Genomic DNA, 21,893 nt, shown 5'->3' on the forward strand with positions numbered 1-21,893 from the left:
GCAAGATCATGAGGAGAGCCAGCTATTCAAGAGCTTTCTTTCCCCAAGCCTGGGGACCCTGAGGCAGAGCCGTGTAGAGTCATCATCAGCAAGCCAGACTGCCTTTCTGGGCTACTTAATCTCTGCTGGATACCTGGGTCTCTCTCTTGCTTCCTCCCTCCTTCTTGTACCCTTCTCAGGGGAAGAGGTTCCTGGCTGCAGGCTGTGCAGACCTGCTTACTTCAGCATTAAATGTCTTCTCTTGAGCTGCAACTCCCAACCGACGCTGTGTGCCTGAGGCCAGCTTTGCGTGTGCAGCCCCGGGCTGGCGACCTTCAGAGCCCCCTAAGCTGCCCCAGAGAGGAGGATGGGAGTCCATCTCTGCGGATCATGGCTCTCCCTCCTTGCTCAGGAGGCTCCTCTTCTGAAAGAGGACCCTGGAGAGTGACAAGGATGGGCTGGAGGTTATGAGTGGGCACATGTTCAGGCACTGTGACTGGTGGCGGCATTCCCTGTCTTGTTATTAGAGGCTCAGATGACCCCTGTGAGACAGGGAGGGAGGGAGGCAGGCAGGCTCTGAGTTCCTTCTGATGGATGCAGATACTAACGTCTAGTGAGGAAGGGGACACACGCTGAGTCCCAGAGTCGGAAAGATCTAGGACTGTGATCTTCCCAGCATCTGGAGAATATGCCCAGGTCTCCCCTCCATTTACCAGCATCCCCTATGCCCATTCTTGTCCCTGTTTCCAAAATTTCAGGTGAAAAGTTCACGGCTTTTTCAGGCACCCTTTCCATTTTTGGCTTTCTCGCCATGAGCAAGTTTTTTGTTCTAGGAAGCAAGATCCGTTTCTGGACTCTGCTCTCAGACACCTGTCTAATTCTTGTTCGCTGGAGAGCTTCTGAGATCCAGCAGTGACGCACTGAAGCATGGACTGGACAGAGCAGGGGACTCAGTACCTGCAAGTGAAAGCCTTGTGATCTTTCTCCCTGATAGGCTAATCTCTAAGCCACAATTCCTTCCTGGCTGAACACAGAGCTCATGTTCTGTGTGTTTCCTCAGGGGGAGTAGAAGGTGCCTGGATTTTCAACATCAGCCAGCAAAGCCTTGGGACAGGATGGTGCTACTCCACCCACCCACCTCTTGCAAGGTCATCTGTGGACTGAAGGGTGGCAGAGTGAGCAGACTCAGCTCCATCTTGGTGATGAGAGGGAGTCTGGATGAAAGAGTAAGAAGGGCAGGCTACAAAATCCTCCCTTGGGATTTCACTCAAGACAGTGTGCCTTTTAGTTTGGGGGGGGGGGTTGTTTGCTCAGTTTAATTAATTTATCAATTCAACATTTATGTGTAGGCTCTTCCCAAAGCTGGGTGGTTGGGGTTTGGAGAGTTATGACTGTGTTGGTGGCTTCTCTCCTCACTGCGAGGGAAGACGTGACAGAGGCAACTTATGGAAGAGAGTTTGACTCTGCTTCAGGTTTCAGGGGACTTTGCCCATCATGGCAGGGAAGGCGTGGTGATAAGAGCAGCTCCTGTTGTGACAGAAGCTTGGAGCTGTCATTTCTTCACGAGGTGGCTGATAGGGAACAGAGAGCATCGGAACTGACGGCAGGCATAACCTTCAAGGCATTCTCCTAGTGGCCCAGGCACCATGACCCAAAGGTTGCATACCCTCCCAAACAGCACCAGCTGGGGACAAGTGTTCCAACACAAGAGCCTATGGGTGTTGAGAGTGGGGGACATTTAGAAAGTTTACATTCAAGCCACAACACAGCCTGAGCCTGTAAGGAAGTTAATGACATAGAGAAAGATCATGAACTCAGTATGCAGGATCCAACCTGCCCAGCATCCTCTTCCCTTCCTTTCATTTACTCATCCTTCCATCTATCCACCCCACCTGTATTTTTGTTGTTTTAAAGACAGGGCCTTATTGTAATATTTAGTCCAGGTTGGCACTAAATTTATGCGCTCCCTCTTGCCTTACCTTTCCAACAGCTGGCATTACAGGTGTGTGCCACCTTGCCCAGTCCAATCCACCCACTAATACAACTATCCATCCATCTACCCACCTATCAGTTCATATGTACTTCTATTCATTTGTCCATCCATTAATCATCCATCTGTCCATCCATCCATCCATCCATCCATCCATCCATCCACCCACCCATCCATCCATCCATAATGTACCTGTTCACTCACCCATCTACTTAGCCATTCGCCCTTCTGTCTATCCATCTATCCATCCATCCATCCATCCATCCATCCATCCATCCATCCATCTATCCATCCACCCATCCATTCATCTACCTAAATACTCCTCTTTCCCTCCCTTCCCTATCCATCATCTTCCTTCTTATCAATTTATCAATCTGCCTAGTCCATTATTCCTTCCTTCCTGCCAGTCTTTGTATTCATGATGTACCTGGTTCTATAACATGTTCCTTGGAGGGGAAGAGGATAAAACTAGTCAAACTCTCACATCCGGAAAGATGCTCATGGCCTCCCCAAAGGAGCTGGCTTGATCCCTAAGTGCCAGCATCTCAGCCAGGTGCCTCTGGGCACTGGCTGCTGAGAGGTGTGGTGAATGTGGTAGTGTGGGGCCAGCTGGAAGAGAGAACCACAGAGCATCAATAGGCACTCCCAGCAGGGAGCCTCATCATGGTGTGGAGACTGAGGAGGTCCACAGCTCAGCACAGATGGGCTCCTCAGAGCAGAGTGGTGGCAAATTGCTGCACGATACCATGAAGCAGAGGGCAGCTCAGGTCTGGCTCCTTGACAAACATGCCATTTGTCCCCCTGCATGGTCCCCTTTTAACTTTCAACCTGTACCCTGCGCAGCTCCTCTGAGGCCTTGGCTGCCACTCTGTTCTCTGTGGCTATGCTCACCAGAGTCTGATATCCCTGGGCACTAGCTGTGATGTGGCCTCGCCTAGCCACAGAGGACGGGTCCTGCAGTGTATTGTCCTTTAGTCCTCAAGTCTCTTTCCAGGTCACTCTGATGCCCTTCAACTGCAGTCTGTGATTATTGGAGTAGATGAGCTAGATAGTCGGGGCTTCTTGCACACTTGATTCTCCACTCTGACTCTTCCCAGAATTCAGCATACAGCGGGTGCATAATAACTTTGCAAGGGGTGAATTGCTTGCACACATCTGTGCTGGAGCCACGTGTGGAGTCATCTGGGGTGGATGGGGGCTGCTGGGCTTGAATCACCCTTGCTGGGTCCTTGAAGGCTTGAGGGGAAGGAAAGAGGTTGCTGAGTCTCAGGAGTCTGAGAGGAGGGAGGGGGAAGATAGAGGAACGCTCTCTGGAGGAGGAAGTCCCACTGACTGAGAAGGGTGGCTGGACTTGGAGCAGTGATGAGACAGTTGTAAGGGTCCTGGCAGAGAACACAGTGAAGGGATGCCAGAAAGGTGGGCCGGAGCCCCCTGGGTGTGTCTTGGATGGTCTCTTGGATGCAGAGGCAACCCCTAGCCAGGACACTCATTTGCTGTGTGATTTTGGGCAAATGACTTGGCCTTTCTGAGCCAGTTTCTCTATGTGTAAAAAGGGGGAGATTGTCCAAGTGTTTACCTCACTGGTTAGTTTTGACTCTGGCCCAACTGAGATGACCAAGAGACAGTCATTTATCACTGTCTGGATCACAGAGTTCTGCCCTTAGGTAGGTGGAAACCATAGCTTATGGAGATAGAGAGAGCTGCCAGAGTGACATGACTTGGGAGGACAGGGGCTGGGATCGGGTTTCAGATCCCTTAACCCTGTAAAGGGGCTTCTTGTGTCTCCCCACACTGACATCCTTTCATTGTCCCCCTGCACCTTCCCAAGTACTTAGTCTGGCCAAGGGACAGTGAGTGTTTTGTGGGCTCAGGAGACTGAGACATCTGGACTCAGTGCGTGTGGTGCAGTGGTAGGGACAGAGAGATGCTTGCCGCTCCTTGCAGATCAAGGTGGAGCCTGGCCAGGCTGCTTGGAGCTGGCTCTTGCCTTGTATCAACCCTGCTATGACCTCAGTTGGTCTCATCTACTCAAGGCCCATGGGCACAGTGGTTCCTGCCAACTTCCAGACTGTGGGTTCCCTGTGGGGGGAACAGGAAGACCCCAGGCCCCATTAGCTCTTTGGATTGTTCACCAAGCATAGAGACCCTTGAAGTGTCCCCAGGCTAGGCCTTCCCAGAAACTCCTGGGGACCAAAGTTGAAGGTGGGCACGTGAAGGGCTGTGACCCTGGAGTCATCTCTGCCTTCATGGGTACAGGACTCCCTTACCGTGTACCCATATGACTTCCAGGAGGGTTCCTTCTAGGATACTTGACTTGATCATTACCTCCTCAAGCCCCCCGACCCCGCCCCAAGAAGGGAATCTCAGGGACAGTTCCCCCAGGTCCATCCAGGATCTCTTTTGCACCTGCCTACTAGAGACATGGTTCTCCTGGGCATCAGCAGCAACATCCCTTTTACAGGGATCTCCCAGTCCCCACAGCATCCTGTCCTTCCATCTGTCCTATCCCCCGGCTTAGTGGCTTCTACCTGCCATATCTCCCTCAGGAATGATGTGGACTTGTGCTGGTGACTTCCACAGTGCCCATTTCAGGATAGAAACCCCAACTGTCTTGTTCACCGTGGTCATCCCAGTGCACTGCATAGGTCTGGGACACAACAGGTGCTCAATAAGTGTTGATTAAAGTGCGTAGTGTGTGTTCAGCCTTGGGGAAGGTGTGAGTTAGAGAGAGTAATATCAGGGGCACTGATGTCCTCTGAGACAGTCGCATCTGTCCCTAAATACTGGTTTTAGTGCAGCCCCTGGGCTCCCCAGCCACCTTCATCTCCTGTGCTATTTATGTTGGAACAGAACAAATGCTCATGTGAGCTCTGGGTCTCCTGTTCTCTGTGACTCTAGATAATTATCTGTCCCTTATTAAGCCCTTAATTATCCAAGCAGCTAATCAGGCTCCAGAATATAAGGGTTTCCTCGTCACAGGATTGGAGGCAGGGGGCAGTCAGCTGCAGGACTTCCCCAAGCTTGGCAAGGTAAGGACAGTCCCCCATCTGTGGCTCTTCCCTGAGTGTCTCATCCAGAACCGACATTTTACAAATGAGAAAGCTGAGGCTGCAGGCGGAGAAGGAACTTATCTGCCATTGTTCAGCAGATGGGGGTGGGTAGGGCTCATCTCTATGTCTTTGTCCGCTGTCTCATCCTCTCCTTCACAGGTAACCCCTGAACACTGCTGTCTTCAGACATACAGGTCTTAGAGTAACCAAGTGGCCAGCAGAGTCAGCCGGCCTCTGTGGCTCAGGGGCCCAGACTGAGGAAGGAGGGGAGCCTAGTCTGAGCTATGGAAGCTGAGAGCTCTGCTGGGCATTCAAGGGCTGGGGTGGGCAGCAGGGGCAGCACAGTGGTTAGTTCCTACTGGTTTTGAGGTCGTTGAGGCTGGGAGCAGGAGAGGAAGCTTGCTGATGGTGGAGGTGAGGGCTGAAAGGAGCCCTTGAGGGCAGGCAGACTAGGTGGGTGGAGGGCAGGGGTTGTAAAAGGGAGGCAGAGCTCAGGCAAAAGTGCAACCCAAACCAGAATCCGGTTATCTTGATGTCTCCTGGGAACACAGCATGGCCTTTTTGTTCTAAAATGGTGAAAACGCTGCGTGAGCCAGCGGTGAAGTGTGGCTGGCCTGGGAAGTCTTCTGGCAGGGCTGTCTGCCCACCTGTGGGCTGGGCGAGATTGGAGGGGACTTTTCAGAGCTCCCTTGTCCTTGCACAGAGCCTTGCAGCAACTTTCAGAGAGCTTCGCCCTGGAGTGTCAGCCATGAGCGCTTGCTTGGGCACACACATGTGATTCACAGGGGCTGGGGAACCCCTGGGCCCGCATAGTTTTAGAAATAATGGGGACAGCAGTTGGATAGGTTTCAATATCTTAGAGACTATAGGGCTGCTCTGCAGACTCCGCCTCTTTTCGTCCTCTGGGCCCCGGGCTCCTCAGCTGTCCTCTGACCACTTTGTTATTCTAACCCTTCTCATCGACTTGCCCTCCTGACTTTCAGATCCAGAAGTGGCAGGACTGTCTGTTGGGGCCACCCTGTGGCAGTGTGTCATAAGCTGGAGCTGGATGAGAGGATGGGTGACTAAATATGTGAATGGATGAACTGATGGACAAGTGAAGGAAGGAAGGAACAGATGAGTGGATGGATGAATAAATGGATGGATGAATGGATGAACAGATGAGTGGATGGTGAATATACGAGTGAATGTATGAACTGATGGACAAGGGAAGGAAGGAATGGATGAGTGGATGGATGAATAAACGGATGGATGAATGGATGAACAGATGAGTAGATGGTGAATATATGAGTGAATGTGTGAACTAATGGATGAGTGAAGGAATGAGTGTGTGGAGGATTGAATGTGAGAGTGAATGAATAGATGAATGGCTAGATAAACAAATAAATGTATGAATGAACGGATGAGTGAACAAATGAACATAGGAGTGAATAGATGAACTGATGGATGAATTAATGAACAAATACATGAAAGAATGAGTGAATGGATATAAGCTCATATCTGGGCTGGGAAGATATGCCCAGGGGAGGTCTGGCGGGGGGGGTCAGGAGAGTGGCAGGTTGAGTGTGCTGTAGTGAGTCCAGATGGTACTCCCTCTCCAGGCAGACACAGGCCAGCTGTGTGGCCTCTTCTTGATTCCTTTTCAGTCATAGCTCAAACGAGAACTACACACTTGGCCCCTGCTGGGAGAACTTCAGGAGCTGGTAAGTGGAGGGCAGGATTCCTGGAGGGCCAGTATAGAGCATGGCTCTCTTGAGAACAGTGAGGGACCAAGATAGGAGGTCATTACTCAGCTTGCCATTTTCTGGCTATGAGGCCTCTTGTGTCTCTCAGTTTCCCCATTGGCAAGACTATGTCTCAGGGGACTTCCAGGGGCTGAGTTGGAATTTTGGACTCCAGAGGTAAGTGAGGGTGGGCTGGAGTAAGTGAGGTACTTGGTGGCCATGTGCACACTGCAGGGCAAACGCCTTGAGGCAGATGGGTGGGAGTTCCCTTTTGGGTCCAGCACTGTGGCCGCTGAGCTGCATGTGAACTCATACAGATCTGCAGCTGGCCCTCCCACTACCCATATGGCAGTGCAGCCTGGACATTGCTTTATGTCCATAGGGAGAGGGAATTTATGGAGAGTACACTCCCTGGAGTGACCCCATGCGCTCTGCACAGGTGGAGGTATGCTGTGGATCCTGTGCCTGGTCCTCTGCGGCCTGCTGGCTGGAACCCGAGCTGACCCTGGGGCTCTTCTAAGGTTGGGCATGGACATTATGAACCATGGTGAGTGGGTGGGCCCTGGGCTGGGGCCAGGGGGATGTGGGGCAGGTGATAGGTAATGATTTCCCAAGTCTGTGGGGCTTGAACATCTACGATCTGCAAAGCCAGTCTAGAAGCAGCAAACTACTCTTGGCCTTCCATTCTACAGAAGGGGAAGTGGAGGCCCAGAGAAAATGAGCCAACCTCCCAAATTCCCTCAAGTCAGAGGTGGAGTGAGAAATCCTGCTCCTTTCCAGTCCCTCCTTCACTTTAGTGGAAGGGGCTGGTGCCCATGTTTGGGCTGTGGAGGTGACAGGTTTGGGTCAAGTCCCAGTTCTGACAACTTGCTGTGTGACTAAGGCAAGTCTTGTGACCTGTCTATGTTGTCTGTGTAGAGAAACACAAACAAGGTGACCAGCTCTTCCCTGGCAGGATTGAGTGATATGTGAGAGTAACTTCCTCTAGGAACTGTGACGCGTTTTTCACCCCGAGCCCAGCTCCATGAAATAGTTGAGTTTATGTGCAAGAGGTCATTGGTGGCTTAGTATTTGCTTTCTCTCTGGGAATTAGCCTGTGGCTCTGGTGGGGTGGGGTGGGGGGTGTTTCTAACAGAGTATCATCTGAGGTTTGGACACCCCAGTCCTGAGAATCAGTCTCTCTTGGTGCAGGCTCAAACCTGTTGTAACCAGCGCCCAGAGTTGTTCTGGTCACTTACTATGCTGTCTTTCCAGGTCTCCATGATAATGTTCTATATTGCCTCCTCACCCTTTAGCAAGGTTTCTCACTGTACTCTCGCTGCCCTTACCCCTGGTCTGTTCCCTGCCCCTCTCCCTCCTTCTTCCCTTCCTCTCTCTCCTCACTCGGCCCTGCCTCAACATCCCTGTCCCCAAACTCCCACGGTCTCTGCACTCCCCCCTCCACCCACTTCCTTCCCTATCTTTGTCCTTGCCACACCCTCTGCCTGATCTGCTTGCCCTGTGTTTCTTCACGTCCAGTGGAGAGTCCCATTCTTCCTCTAAGGACCAGGTGATATTTGCCATCTCCTCTTGGCAACTGTCCCCATCTGGCTGAGAGTTGGTTGACACCCTTTCCCCTCCAGAGGTCCAGAGTGCCATGGAAGAGAGCCACATCCTGGAGAAGATGGCTGCTGAGGCTAGCAATCCACAGCCAGGGGGAAAGGCCATTAAAGGCCTCAGCAAGTAAGCAGGAGGTCCACAGGAAGGACAAAACATTGGGGGGTGGTAGTACAGGCAGGCATTTTTCCTGCTTTGGCCTGGGACTCCTCATTCATGCCTTGAGAACATTTCTGCTCAGAGTCATTTAGAGGAGAAAGTGAGCTCACTAAATATACATGAAATCAAGTGGGAACAAGTCTTGAAATAGTGGGGCTGGAAGGGTGTTGACAGTCATCCAGTAACAGGAGGAAAGGGCTCCTTGCAAGCACCATTGTGGCTGGTTGGGGGCTGCCTGGATTGCTGTCTTGTGGAGGGTTCTGAGGCACTATCTAGATTTAGCAGAATAGGATAGATTAGCAATGTCTATCAAGAGCTCAGAACGGGCAGGTGGAGGTATATGTGCCACATCCTTGTAATCCTGATTCTCAAATGGTGTTTCTGAACCAAAGGTGGCAGTGTCTCTAGGGGGCATTTGCCTAGAGAGACTTTTGGTGGCCTCAACTTGCAAAGGAGCAGGACAGTGCTATTAGTGTACATGAGTTGAGGTCAGAGATATTACTAAGCCCCAAATATCAAAGGTGACATTGTTGGGAAATCTGGATCCAATCCAGTCTCCCTAGTTTGTTGTTGAACTTGACAAAAGAGGGAAAGAGAAGAGCCCAAGGTCACATAGAGTCAGCCATGTGTCTCCCTTCACACATGAGGGTTTTCTGTGCATAGATTAGTTCACATCCAAGCCTTTGGTTTACGTTTCAGATGGTCCTAGTAGACGTAGAATATAAGTTTACTGAGACCCCCCAGTGAGGTGATGGAGGAGTATGTTGAGGGCCTGGATTGTGTCTTCTCAGTTCTCATCACTGTGCATGTCTGTTCCCTCCAAGTATGAAGGTAAAGGATGTCCTGGAACCTGTCATCACATTGAGCTTTGTACCTGGAGTGGGCATCTTCCAGTGTGTGTCCACAGGCATGACCATCACGGGCAAGAGGTTGGTGTGGGAGGGGAGAAACAGGGGAAGGAGACTGTCCCCTTGTCTCACCCTCCCATGCACAATCACTGAGTACCAACTATTTATTATGTAGGTGCTGGGATCTGAGGTGACTGTAGACTTGGGTTCTCTTTTGATGGGAACCAGGCGAAGCAGAGCCACAGAGAGAATCATTGGTAGAATGGGAAGGGACTGAACAGTGGAAGAAGAGGCCAGGGAGGCTCTGGGGAGGTGATTACAGTTGATCAGTGTTTCAGATGCATCAGAGTTCCATCAAAGAGGGGAGTAGAAAGGCCGGTTGTATGACTATGAGACAGTCTTTTTGTTTTTTCACCACGTGGGGTTAGATCCTGCCCTCTCCCTTCTTAGATGCTGAGGTTGTGGGCAAAGAGAGTGGGGATAGCAGCCCCAATAGCAGAGATACCAACAGTGCCCACCTGCCTGTCTGCCTGGTCTTCCAGCTTCACAGGAGGAAACATGGAGATCAATGTGGTCCTAAACATCACAGCTACGGATAGGCTTCTGCAGGATGAGGAGACAGGCACCCCCATGTTCAGGAGTGAGGGCTGTGAGGTCATCCTGGTCAGCGTGAAAACCAATCTGCCTAACAAGTAAGGGGTCCTGTGTCGGGGGAGCATAGTGGTCCTCCCTGCTCCTCCCTGTCATTCCTCTTCCTGAGCCACTGAACTATAACCATGTCCCTTTGTGTCCTCTGTCCAACTTGGTATCATTGATGTACTGTTCACCTGTACCCCCGTACCTGTGTCTCAGCAAGGCCATCAGCAAGTTTGTGGACAGCACCCTGCGCAAGGTCCTCCCCGGCCTGGTGAGTGACCCTGAGCAAGTCTTCATCCCTTCTTGGTGCAACTGCTGTGGCCAGGGCAGCCAGTGTATTTGTCCTTAGGCAGGGACCTTGGTGGGTTGATAGTGGCTAAGAAGAGTTCAGAGTCTGTGGCTGGCTCAGGAGAAGTGCAACGATCATCTAGTGATGTCTGCCACAAGCCCAGGCATAGATGACAAGAGCGTGTGTGTTCCAGCTTGACAACCCTGCTCAGATGGCCAGCCCCAGGAAAAGAATCCTTGGCAATTTTGCATGGCGTGCAGTCATTTGGATTCTAGTCCAGTCCCTGTTGTTGATAGTCTCATGACTTGGGCCTTAGTGCCCCCCACCCCGGCCCTTGTCCTGCTGGGGGCCTTAGGATTCCCTGTGGAGTACTATGGAGTTTCCCTGTGCGTGTAACCCACTCAGGTTGGTGCCTTCTTTGCTTGTAGATGTGTCCAGCCATTGATGCTGTCCTGGTGTATGTGAACAAGAAATGGACCAATTTGACTGGTGAGGACATCCCTCTTTCACACAGGATGTCACAGTAGCTGGATTTCAATGCCCATGCCCTCCATTCGCATGGCTGTTTCCAGCCTGTCTCCAGGACAAGAGGAAGGCTGAGAACATGGTGTCCCCACACTGTCTAGATGAGAAGCCTGAAACCCCACAGGGTGCCTGGGTCCTCTCATTTCTCTACCTGAATGCCATGACAGCCGCTCTGCAGACAATCCCTAATGACTCATGACCTAGTGAATTGTCTTAACTGGGCATTCCTGATCTTTTGCTGAGGAAGTCTGCTATCTCAACCACTTGGGGTCCACAGGGCCCCCCAGGGTAGGAGGAGGGAAATCCAATAGCTGAGCCTGAAGATCCTCCCCTGCCTTTGTGTCCTCAGCAGCGGGTCTGAGAGAAGTCACTTCACTTTCCCCAGCCTCAGTTTACTCACCCGTGAACAACCCACAATTCCAACCTCATATATATTATCATTGTTGCAAGATCCCTGGAGAATGACTGCCCAGAATTTGGGCCAGCAGAACAACAGATTACCAAGGTCTAAGGCACTTCTTGGGTCACACAGAGGGATAGGCCGGCTCAGGAGCAGTGACTGCTTCTGGCTTTTCTAGCTGCTCCTGGGGCTGGTGCCTATCTGAAAGGAACCTCTCTCCACAGACGCCATGCCTGTGGACCAGATGGGCACTGTTAAATATGCCTTGACAGCCTCCCCAGCCACCACAGCTAGCCACATCCAGGTGGACTTCAGCGTAAGTAGTGAAGGTCCCCTAGGGTGCGGAGCTCAGGCTTGGTGGGACTTGTGTGGCTGCTTCTGCCCGACAGGTGGCTGGGAGGTGATGAGAAGGAGGAGCCTTGCTATGAGGACTTCCCTCTCACCCTGCTCAAAGTGAGGCTGCTGAGGCTGGGGTCTTCAGTCTCACTTCTTGCAGGACTATTCATGTTTCTCGGAGAGTGGCTGTGCCCTGCCATTGTATAGATAGAGACACCGAGACAGGGAAGAGACCAGGCTGGAAGAGGCTTCTGCAGAAGTTAGAGGCAGAGCTGGGTCCTCACACACATGAGCAAGCCTCTTGCAAGACTGCAGATGAAAGGGCCAGGAAGTCACCTCCTTGGGTGGCTTTCCTCCTGCCGTCCTGGGGCCCCTCTCCTTGCTTGTGAGAATGATGTGGTAGGGCTCACATCACGCTCTGCACATGTAAGAGCCCAAGACAGAGTCAGAGCCGCTAAGGTGACCTAAACACTCTTGGTAGAGACTGCCAGGGACCTAGTGGCTGATGCTTTTGTCCTCTCAAGCTGCATCTACCCACCCGCAACCTGCTCTGCTCTAACACTGTCTTGCTGACTTGAGGTCTGACCTGAGCCCTAGTGGTTGGAGAACCAGGACTCCTGTGGCTTCATTCCCACATGGCTCCTGTTGTCCCCTAGCCTGTGGTGCAGCTTCAGGAAAGCCAAGTTATCCAGCTTGCCACTGATGGGTCAGCACTGGAATTCCCCGAGGGCTCGGCCAAAGACTCACAGCTGCTGCTCTCAGCCTCCTTCCTCACAGCTGAGCTGGCCCTTCTGCAGAAGTCTTTGGAAGTGAACCTCAGGGACAGGAGGGTAAGCCGCCACCACACCCCAGCTGCTTTAGCCCAGGAGTGACAGGCTCTGCCTGCCTAGTGTACTTGGGAATGATTCAGGGGTCAAATGCAGCACAGGAGATGTGAGGCTGCTTGGGGTTTCAACGGCAGTTGCTCCTCTGCACATGTGACCTGTGTCTACCCATCTGCACATCTGACTGTCCATACAACCAACCATTTAGTGACCTGCCTACATTTTTTTTAAAGTAAAAAAAAAAATGTTCATGTGGAGGTCAGAAGGCAACTTTCTGAAGTTGGTTTCTTCTTCCACACTGTGGGTTCAAGGGACTGGAATCAGGTCAAGGCTTGTGTAGCAAGAGGTTTCGCCCTCTGAACCACCCCAGCACCCCTCTCCTTACAGTTCTCATGCCCTGGCAGCCACTACCTTCCTGTTACCCAAATCATCACCTACCCACTGTGTCTTCATGACCTGGTTCTATTTCCCACCTCACGTCCTTCTGTGGCTTCATACCATTAATAGACTGGTGGATAAGTGCGCCTCTCCATCACCATTCCCCACCAGGGACTGGTGGATAAGTGCGCCTCTCCATCACCATTCCCCACCACAGACTGGTGGATAAGTGTGCCTCTCCATCACCATTCCCCACCACGGACTGGTGGATAAGTGTGCCTCTCCATCACCATTCCCCACCAGGGACTGGTGGATAAGTGCGCCTCTCCATCACCATTCCCCACCAGGGACTGGTGGATAAGTGTGCCTCTCCATCACCATTCCCCACCAGGGACTGGTGGATAAGTGCGCCTCTCCATCACCATTCCCCGCCACAGACTGGTGGATAAGTGTGCCTCTCCATCACCATTACCACGCACCTCTCGACATTGTTTTTTCTGCCACTCACCTGTCCATCCAGCTGGGTACTCACCTGCGCATCCTTCCCCCTCCTCCATTGCTCCATCACACCACCTTACCTCCCATCCTCTCACCATCTACTCAACTTCTACCAGTCAGTCCGTCTATCTTCTTCCCCAGCACCATCTGGTTTCCACTCAGCTACTCAGCATCCCACTCCACCCGTCACCACCCACACTGGTGCCTTCCCCCACACTTCCATCTACTCATCTGCCCACCCTCCCCCATTCTATCACTCATCTGTTTTACTGTCCTCCCTTCCATTTGCCTACCTGTCTATTAACTTGCCTTGCCCGCTCATCCACCACACCTGGCCATTCTCCTATCACCTCCCTGCTTTGCCTTTCAACGTTTTCTCAGCATTTGACCTTGGGTCAGGAGCCATGAGATCTGGGGTGTGTCAATGATGTTTGGGAGCTGGAGGTTCCTCTCCTAGTTGAGCACAGAGTTGTGTGTGCAGGTGAAGGAAGATTCTGAGGCCCCACCTTCCTAAGGCAGAGAGGTGGATGTTGGGGTACCTGGACTTTACACAGTGCCCACTTTGACTTTGATTTGTAGGTTGGTAAGCTGTCCCACACCACTAGGACACTGGCTGGCTTCATCCCGGAGGTGAGTGCCCCAGTAACCTGTGACCACTGTACTCACTTTGCACTCCAGGCAAAGGGGACTGGCTAGGGAAGGCAACTGCTCAATGTGCAGTCCCTTTGCCCAATGTGGAGACAGCCCAGCCTTTCCACAGAGCACTCTCTGGGTCCAGCCTACAGACAGCTCAGCCCTAGTATCTTGTGAGTCCTGCATTCATCACAGAAATAGTCAAATGTCATATTTTACCCCTTTCCTTTCCTAAGAGGCACAGCCGGGCTTTTGCATATTGGACTTTCAGCAGAAATCAGCTACTTTCTGAGACACCCTTGGACTGAACTCCAAGGGCCGGCTCTGAGAGTATGCCTTGGTCTTTGCAGGTGGCCAAGACCTACCACAAACCGAAGCCTTTGCTGATCAAGGTCAAGATAAACAAACCCCCCAAGGTCACCATGAAGGCTGGAAAGAGCCTGATGCACCTCCACGGCAGCCTGGAGATGTTTGCAGTGCGTCGACATGGCAAACACCCAAAGTCACTCTTCCTCCTGGAGACTGTGAGTGGGGCTCGTCGGTAGTCACTCTGACCTTGGGCACGCTCCCAGGCTGGACGGTGCTGGGATTTTAGTTGAGAGTCAGGCACAGATGGAGTGACCTGACCTTAGGCATTGCCACCTGCTGGATGGTGGGTCAGTGCCTCCTCTCCCTCCAACACTTCTCAGCCCCTAAGGACAGTAAATCCTCCTCCAGGAGAACTGTGGAAGCCTAAAGAAACCCCACATCCAGGGCTGGCTGAGAGATGTTTGAAGGGTTGAGCAGTAGCTATGCATGGGGAGGAGCTGATGTTGGGAAGCTTGGGGACACCCTAGTCAGTTAGCAAAGGCCCAGACCGTTATCACTATGTGCAGACATTAAGGTCAGGTGCTTATTAAGTTCATGCTGATCCAGAATAGGAGAGACAAGGGTTGCGGGCTAGGGCCCTGGAGAGGTTGCTGGGTTCAGTTCCAGGACAGGACAGGAAGCAGAGGTGCCAAATGGGGGACCCACTGCCTTCTCTGCTCCCTCCTCTATGCCAGCACCTTGGTCTGGAAATACACTACTCAGTGCATGAGAACCGGCTGCAGATGGCCACCTCTCTGGACAGGTAGGAGCTTTGGTCCCGTGATGCCAACCCTGTAGTAGCCCTGGCTCTATTCCCCACCTCACATCCTTCTATCTCTTCATACCATCTACAACAGACTGACAGACAAGTGCATCTCTATGCCACTGTCACCACACTCCTCTGGCCATTGTCTACTCTTCCTCTTGTCCATTCTGGTAACACCGCTTGGCTTCCAACTCCAGGTTCTCACCCAGATACATCCCCCATAGCCCACATGACCAGACTGCTCTGATCATTCAGCCTGCTCTAGAACCCTCAAGGACTCCACACTGCCTACTGTCTTATCTTAATTCCTAGCCTGACACTCCGAGCCTTTCTCAATCTCTGCTCTCCCTCTTCCACTTTGCTCTGCCATCGTGGATCTGGATTTGAACCTTGGTCCCCTCCATTCACATGCCTTTGTCATTTCTTCCAAATGGGTCAGGGCCAGCTCAACTGCTACTTCCTTTAGGGCATCTTTAGCTCTGTGTGCTTTGTCTAGCCACATGCCTTACGTCCACTACCCTGTTTCGTTCTTACACTCTCGGGGAAAGGACGCATTCCACCTGGTTATACACTTAGCCACTCACCAATTCCTGTACTTGCCTCAGTCATTCATCTGAATTGAGCTGTGTCAGGATTCTTTCAAAGGCAAGAGGCAGAGTTTCAGCTGGAACTGCCTTACAGCCCAAGAAGGGAATCTTTCGGCTCATGTGACATTGGAATCCAGGCACACCAAGTTCTCAAGAATCTGGCTTCCTCCTTCCCTTTCTCTGCTGAGCTCTTTGCTGCCCACATTCTCAGGAAGCCCCTCCCCACTAGATAGTAAAGGGACCTCAGCAGCAAGAGGTGCCCTGGTCCAGTCCTTCTCATAGCCACCAAAGCTTGGAGTCTAGTTTGGGTCACATGGGCAAGGCTAGACCAATCACAGTTACCAAGACATGGAATGCTTGGGTGGCCTGGTCCTGGGCTGTTGTCTCTGCTGGAGACTGTTTGCCCAGATGGCTAGCTTAAAATGACTGGAGAGATGCAGGATCTTTTGCTAGGACGCAGTCTGGACAGGCAGAGTTCAGACGACTGCCCATGGCCTGTCCTGCTGCTGGTGTGTCTTAGGGTCTCCTGGGAGTTGTGTTGAAGAGGGGAAAGAAGAACTTCCCTTGTGTCCTTCAAGGATCTGAGTCTGGCTTGTTGGGTTGTGAATGGAGTTATGGACATGACCAAAGACCCAGAGTTTGGGAGAGCAGGGTTCATGAGAGGCCATTCAGGAGGGCTGTGAGCTGTGAGGACAGCATGGGAGGTAATGAGTGGTGGTCACCGTCCCATCACAGATAATATACAAACAGGCTGCACAGGGGCCACCTGTAGGGGGCTGTGAAGCTGGGGAGGCCCCCTCTCAGTGGCTTGCTCTGACCATGCTCTCTCCACACCCTTGCCCTCTCCTTTACAGTTTACTGAGCCTGTCCCGGGTGTCTTCTTCAATTGGCAACTTCAATGTAAGTGTCCCAAGTGCGTTTGCCTGGCCAGGTAACGCTGAGCCTACAGGGAATGTGCCCTACAGTGAAGTCAGAGTAAAGAGAGCAAGGTCACTCCCATCCTCTGGGCTCCTGACACACTCTGACCCTGGGGAAGGCCCTTAGCTTTTCTGAGTCCTTGTTCCCTTGAATAACTCTACGAGTTGATTCTAAAAGAATCACCATGGTAGCAGCCTGGCTGGCCTTGATTAAACAGGCTATTATTTCAATTAGTCTCTAGCCGCAGGGCCCCCAGCACAGCACCCAATCAAGTGGGTACTAACATGACATCAACAGCAACTATCCTTGTGGATATGTGAGTCCTCCTGAAAGCCTGTGAGTAGGCACTGCCATAACTCACATTCATGGGCCCAAAGAGCTGATGGTTGCATGGCCAGTATGAACTCTGAGTTTTCTGTCAGATCAGGAGTGCAGCCCATACACCCCCGCCCCGCCTCCTGAGTGTCCCCATTCCTGCACCAAGATCCATTGCCCTGCATGTCACCCAAACAGGAATTAGGAGCAAGACAGGGCCTAGCCCCCAGGTCTGAGACTGGCTAGACAAGCTGTTTGCTGTCCCTAATGTCCTCTTTTGTGTTTCTCAGGCCTAGGCGAGGGTAGGCTGAGGAGGGATGCTGAACTGTGTTGGGGGTTTTCCCTGTCTTTCTCTTCCAGGAGACGGCATTGACCGGCTTCATCACTGATTATCTCCAGAAGGCCTACATCCCTGTGGTGAACGGTAAGGCTTCTCCAAGAATCAGGATGCACGTCATCAAAGGGGGCTCCTACCTGTGTGGTCTCAAAGCCTTGGAAGTAAATGCCCAATGCCTACACATTGAGGCCAATGTAGTCTTCATGTCACCTTCTTGGAGACAAAAGCTCATCCCATAATTTGGGCTTTGACCCTTGACCTCCCATCATGAGTGAGATTTTGACCTGTGATATAAACACAAGGCAGATAGGTGTCCTCTGCCTGTGTAGCCAGCCGACATCATGGGTCGATCATGACACTAATCCCTACCATTCAGCTTCGGGCAGCTTCTTAATTGATTGCCAAGCAGTTTACCTGTGTTTATTTCTCAGATGTACTCCATGTTGGGCTCCCACTTCCAGACCTTCTGGCTATCAATTACAACCTGGCTGAGCTGGACATAGTAGAGGTGAGGGTGGGGCTGGGGGAGGCCATGTCCGTTAGCACTTTGGCCAATGGGAGATCAGCAAGAACAGTTCCACAAGAAGGGCCTGGGCCAGGACTGTACAGAAGGAGAGTTCATTTTACAACTCTCTTGTTCTGCCACCATGATTTCTCTATGCCCCTCCCCCATTTCTGGGTTTAAGTAGGGGTGAGAATGTGGACATCAACCTCATAGAGCTGTCCTGATTTTCCAAGACAATGAACCTGAAGGCATATAGTGAGCACTCAACAAATACAAGCTTCTCATGGCATGTTAGGTTTTGAGCCTGGAGTGTTAAGTGAACATTTCTCTCATGCCCTCTCTCTACTCTAGGAGGTGGCAAGGTATGTTCCTATTTGACAGTTGAGAGAGTTAAGGCTCAGAGGGGCGAAGGTACCTTCCAGGTCCCAAGGCCTTTGCTTTCCGTCTTCTGGCCATGGCTGGTTCCATCTGTTCCTGAGCCTGGGACTCAGTGACTCCTTTCATCCCTCCCAATCCCCTCTTCACCCAGCTCTCTTCTCCCATCAGGATGCCCTGGTGCTGGGCTTGAAGATGGAATGACCGTGGCAAGACTCTGCCAACTGTCTTCAACTGCCATGGTTCTGTACGAGCAGAGGAGCCCAGATGTGAGCCAGATGGGCCTGGCCCTGCAGCCAGTGGTTACTTCCTGTGACCAGGAGAAAGGAAGAGGCCTAGTGGGTCTCAACAATAAACAGGAAGAAGACTCTCACACAATTCAGTGTTTCTGTCTCTTTTTGTAGCCAACAAAACGTGTGTTTTTTGGTCCCCTTTGATGGGCTTTAGGGTCTAAGGCCAGCTTGGGATCTGAAGGGAAGCTGGCCCAACATTGGGGTGGGTTAGGCATGCACCAAGCATCTGCTAATAGTTACTCTCCATGATTTTCCTTCCCCTACTCATCCAGAACCGATAGGAAGGATGAGTGAGGTCACCCCTATTCACTGAGAAGATGGTGGAAGCCCAGGGTAGCACACTTCCTGTCCAGGGCCTTTCTGCCTCAATTCTCTGCCCCAGGTCTTGGTAATCTGGAGATGTCTCTATTCATGTGGAGTCCATGCCCCCAGAGTCTCTCCATGCTGCCTCCTTTAATCCTTACGGCTGAGGAGATGACTGTCAATATTTCATAAATAGGGAAGTTGAGGCTCAGAGTGGCCTGATGAGCACATCAGGTCACATCAGGGCACATCAGAGCACAGACAGCCTGCCTTGGCTCGACTCAATTCTGCCTCTTCTTTTCTATGTGTTTTGGGTGAATCATGGCACCAGTGGGAGTCTCATTTTCCTCGCCTGTACCTGTGCCAATCCCAGCAGGGCTTCTGTAAAGCTTATATATGACTGGCATCGTGGGCAATGCCCAGACATCATCTGGCATAAAAAGTGCTAGCTCAGGTGGAGTTCTGAGGCCTCAAGAAAAGTGAACAGGTGTTTCTGAGCCAGGGTATGGCTGGGCACACCGAATGTTTGAGCATCTGGCCACGTACAGTGGGTTTGGGATATGGGGCCACCACAAGCACCAGCAGGTCATGTGTAAGAGAGGCCCGTGTATCTGCAGCATTTTCCTGTGTCTGTATGTACCCCTCTATTTACACAAAACCTGGTCAGAGTGCTCCTGTGCCTCCCATCTGCCCCCTTTCTTGGGATTCTTTATATATATATATTAAATATATATATTTAAGTTTCAGTTTTTGTGGTGTTAAGGGTAGAACCCATGCCTCATACAAGCCAGGAAGTGCTCTACCATTGAGTTACATCCCTAGCTTCATGGTTTTTAAATTGACTCTTTTTAATCTAAATGCACATTTACACATAGCTAAGTTAAACGTGTATATTTTAAGTTGATGCTGAAAACTAGTATAACTGCTAGAATGTAAAAATCATACAAAACTATCCATACCTTTGAAAAATATGTATATTGGACACCTTCTATGACCTACTTTCGCTCAGCCCTGGAGATGATTAGGGTGTGGCTGAGTGTCTGTGCGTCCATGCTCTGGTGTGCACACGTGTCACAATGCTTGTGTCTGCATATGGCGAGTCTCCGACGTAGGAGTTGGGGAGAGATGTGGGTGTGGGTGGGCCTCAGTTTGGCACATGCCGATACCTATGTTGTGCAGAGACTGGCCAGGAGGCCAGTGTTTCTTAAGCTCGTGGGGCCTGGCAGGTGGCTTTCTTCCAACCTGGCTTAGATCCATACCACAGAGGAGGAAGGCCCGGATGCCAGGGCCATGCCCTTGTCCCTCACTGTCACCTAATCCCATCAGCCATCATCCCCTGGGCTGTGGGACAATAGCAACCTTGAAGCAGTGCTGGCAGGTCCTGGTGTCTAGTTAATCCATGGGTGGGACTCGACACACCCACACTTGACGGGTGTGTTAGAGATTCCTCCCATGCTCTAACCGTTCCTGTGTGTTCAAGAACACACTCACAGCCACATTCCCAGGTCCAGTGTGTAGCTGAGAAACCAAGGCACATTGTATTGGAGGGAAGGCCTTGGTTCTACTGGGACCCTAGGCGCAGCGTAGCCTCTCACATATGGCAGTTCCTGCCAGGGTCTCTGTTTCTTTGGGAAAGGTCTGGATGCTTGCTGTGTGGTCGAACCCTTCAGATTGCCTCTGGGAAGGACCAGGCAAGGGACTCCGGTGACTCTACTTCTGGGGCTCCGTAACAGATGTCCTCTGCCTCTGGACTCTCACCTTTCAAAACTCCTACAACCCTAGAGAAATGAGGTGACTTTCCCGAGGGCCCACACATGTATGGGAGGCTGGATTTGAACTCATCTGCCTGAGTCCCACTCAGTCTCCTCCTCACTCCTCTCTAAGTTCTGAGCACTGCATATATCATGTAAAGAAACTGAGATGCAAGGTCCCAGACAGACAGGGAGCTGAGCTAGGTCTTCAATGCTGATCCACAACTATCAATCCCCAGGGACCTGGCAGGGTAGCTGACCTGGGAAGGACACGATGATGCTCCTCAAAGTGGTGTCCCGCCTCCCCTGCCTCTCCATTCTCCGTCCACTGCTTGCTCAGGTGCCTCCAGGATGTTACCACCCTTGCCCCCCGCATTCCCTAATGTTCTTGTCCAGCAACAGTCTGCAGTAGGAGCAGTCACAGGAGATGAACCCACCGCGGATGGTGAAAATCGCTCTACAAGGCACGTCAGCCATTAAGGACAAACCCTAGGAATGAACAGGTGTCATTGCCTGGGTGGTGGTGGTGGCGGGGTCTTTTGCCTCCTCTGCCCTGATCCCTTCCATAGTTCCCATAACCACCACCAGGCCTGCACATCACCTTCCTAAACATGTAGGCCAGAACCCCCTGCCCTCAGCCTGGTGGGTGGGGTCTGTGAAAAGTAGGACCCTGAGACAGCATTTTAATGAGTCTCCTCCATGGACAGGCCCACTCCCTGATCCTGCATGAGGTGGTAGGGAATGCCTGCGCTGCAAGTAGGGATGGAGACCTTGGGGTGGTGATGGTGGGGGTGAGTGGACCTGGAGGAAAAAGAGAGAAAGCAAGGCAGGAAGCAGTAGCATTTTCCTGCCTTCCAAGAGACTTCCAAGACCTTCCAGGTCAGAAGGGTCAGTGTGGAGGGAGAGAGCTCTGGAGTGTTGCTATTTTTTTTTTCTCCTGGTAGCTTTTTGAGACAAGGTTTCTATAGATAGCCCAGGTTGGCCTTAGATTCACAGCAATCGTGACATGGCGAACGAGGGTCCTGCAAGGCAATAGTGCCTGCGTCCTTCTCTGAGGTTCCCTGGACCCCTCACGTTCCTTCATGTCTATGGATTCATTGGGTGGCCAGTGACTTGGAGGCTGAGGCTGGGCCGTGATGGTCTTGGGCCAGCTGCTTCCCTTTGGCCTGGCCTCGGCTCCCGGGGGAGTAGGAAATGATAACGAAGCCCACTGGGTCAGGATGGCACCAGATGTGGTTACACACGCAGAGGCTGTGTGCACGGTCAGTGCTGGATAAACGGGGGAGGTGCTGTTCCTTCTTCCTCCTTCACCAACTGTTCACTCAAGACATGGAAACTGTAAGTACACACACGTTCATAGAAAGATGTGACAAAAATGTACAGTGTCGCTTCATTCATTCATTCATAATAACCAACTGCCAGAAGGCCCCAGTGCTTCCAGACAGAAGATGGTAAAAGCAACTGAACCATGGAGCATCCATGTGTGGGGTAGCCCCCGGCAGAGGAACACTGCTCCTCATGTGGCCACGT

At 51.8% G+C, this 21,893-nt stretch overlaps 1 protein-coding gene across 1 annotated transcript; it reads left to right on the plus strand.

The window, feature by feature from the left end:
* The first annotated feature begins 7,190 nt into the window (after nucleotides 1–7,190).
* On the plus strand, nucleotides 7,191–18,220 carry Bpifb6 (BPI fold containing family B member 6). Its single transcript, XM_052726723.1, has 15 exons — nucleotides 7,191–7,290; nucleotides 8,366–8,465; nucleotides 9,323–9,427; nucleotides 9,889–10,038; nucleotides 10,199–10,253; nucleotides 10,700–10,760; nucleotides 11,421–11,512; nucleotides 12,189–12,362; nucleotides 13,812–13,862; nucleotides 14,216–14,389; nucleotides 14,909–14,976; nucleotides 16,421–16,466; nucleotides 17,160–17,223; nucleotides 17,568–17,644; nucleotides 18,188–18,220. Exons 1-15 carry the CDS (start codon nucleotides 7,191–7,193, stop codon nucleotides 18,218–18,220), a joined length of 1,350 nt encoding a protein of 449 aa, XP_052582683.1.
* The last annotated feature ends 3,673 nt before the right edge of the window (nucleotides 18,221–21,893 follow it).

The sequence above is a fragment of the Peromyscus californicus genome, unplaced genomic scaffold (genome assembly GCF_007827085.1).
Source record: "Peromyscus californicus insignis strain IS unplaced genomic scaffold, ASM782708v3 Scaffold_7__1_contigs__length_154581171, whole genome shotgun sequence".
Lineage (NCBI taxonomy): Eukaryota > Metazoa > Chordata > Mammalia > Rodentia > Cricetidae > Peromyscus > Peromyscus californicus.

Coding starts and splice junctions, on each gene's coding strand:
- Bpifb6 (XM_052726723.1), top strand. CDS start 7,191: ATGCTGTGGATCCTGTGCCTGGTCCTCTGCGGCCTGCTGGCTGGAACC. Junction 7,291..8,365: donor CATGGACATTATGAACCATG/GTGAGTGGGTGG, acceptor TTTCCCCTCCAG/AGGTCCAGAGTGCCATGGAA. Junction 12,363..13,811: donor TGAACCTCAGGGACAGGAGG/GTAAGCCGCCAC, acceptor TTTGATTTGTAG/GTTGGTAAGCTGTCCCACAC.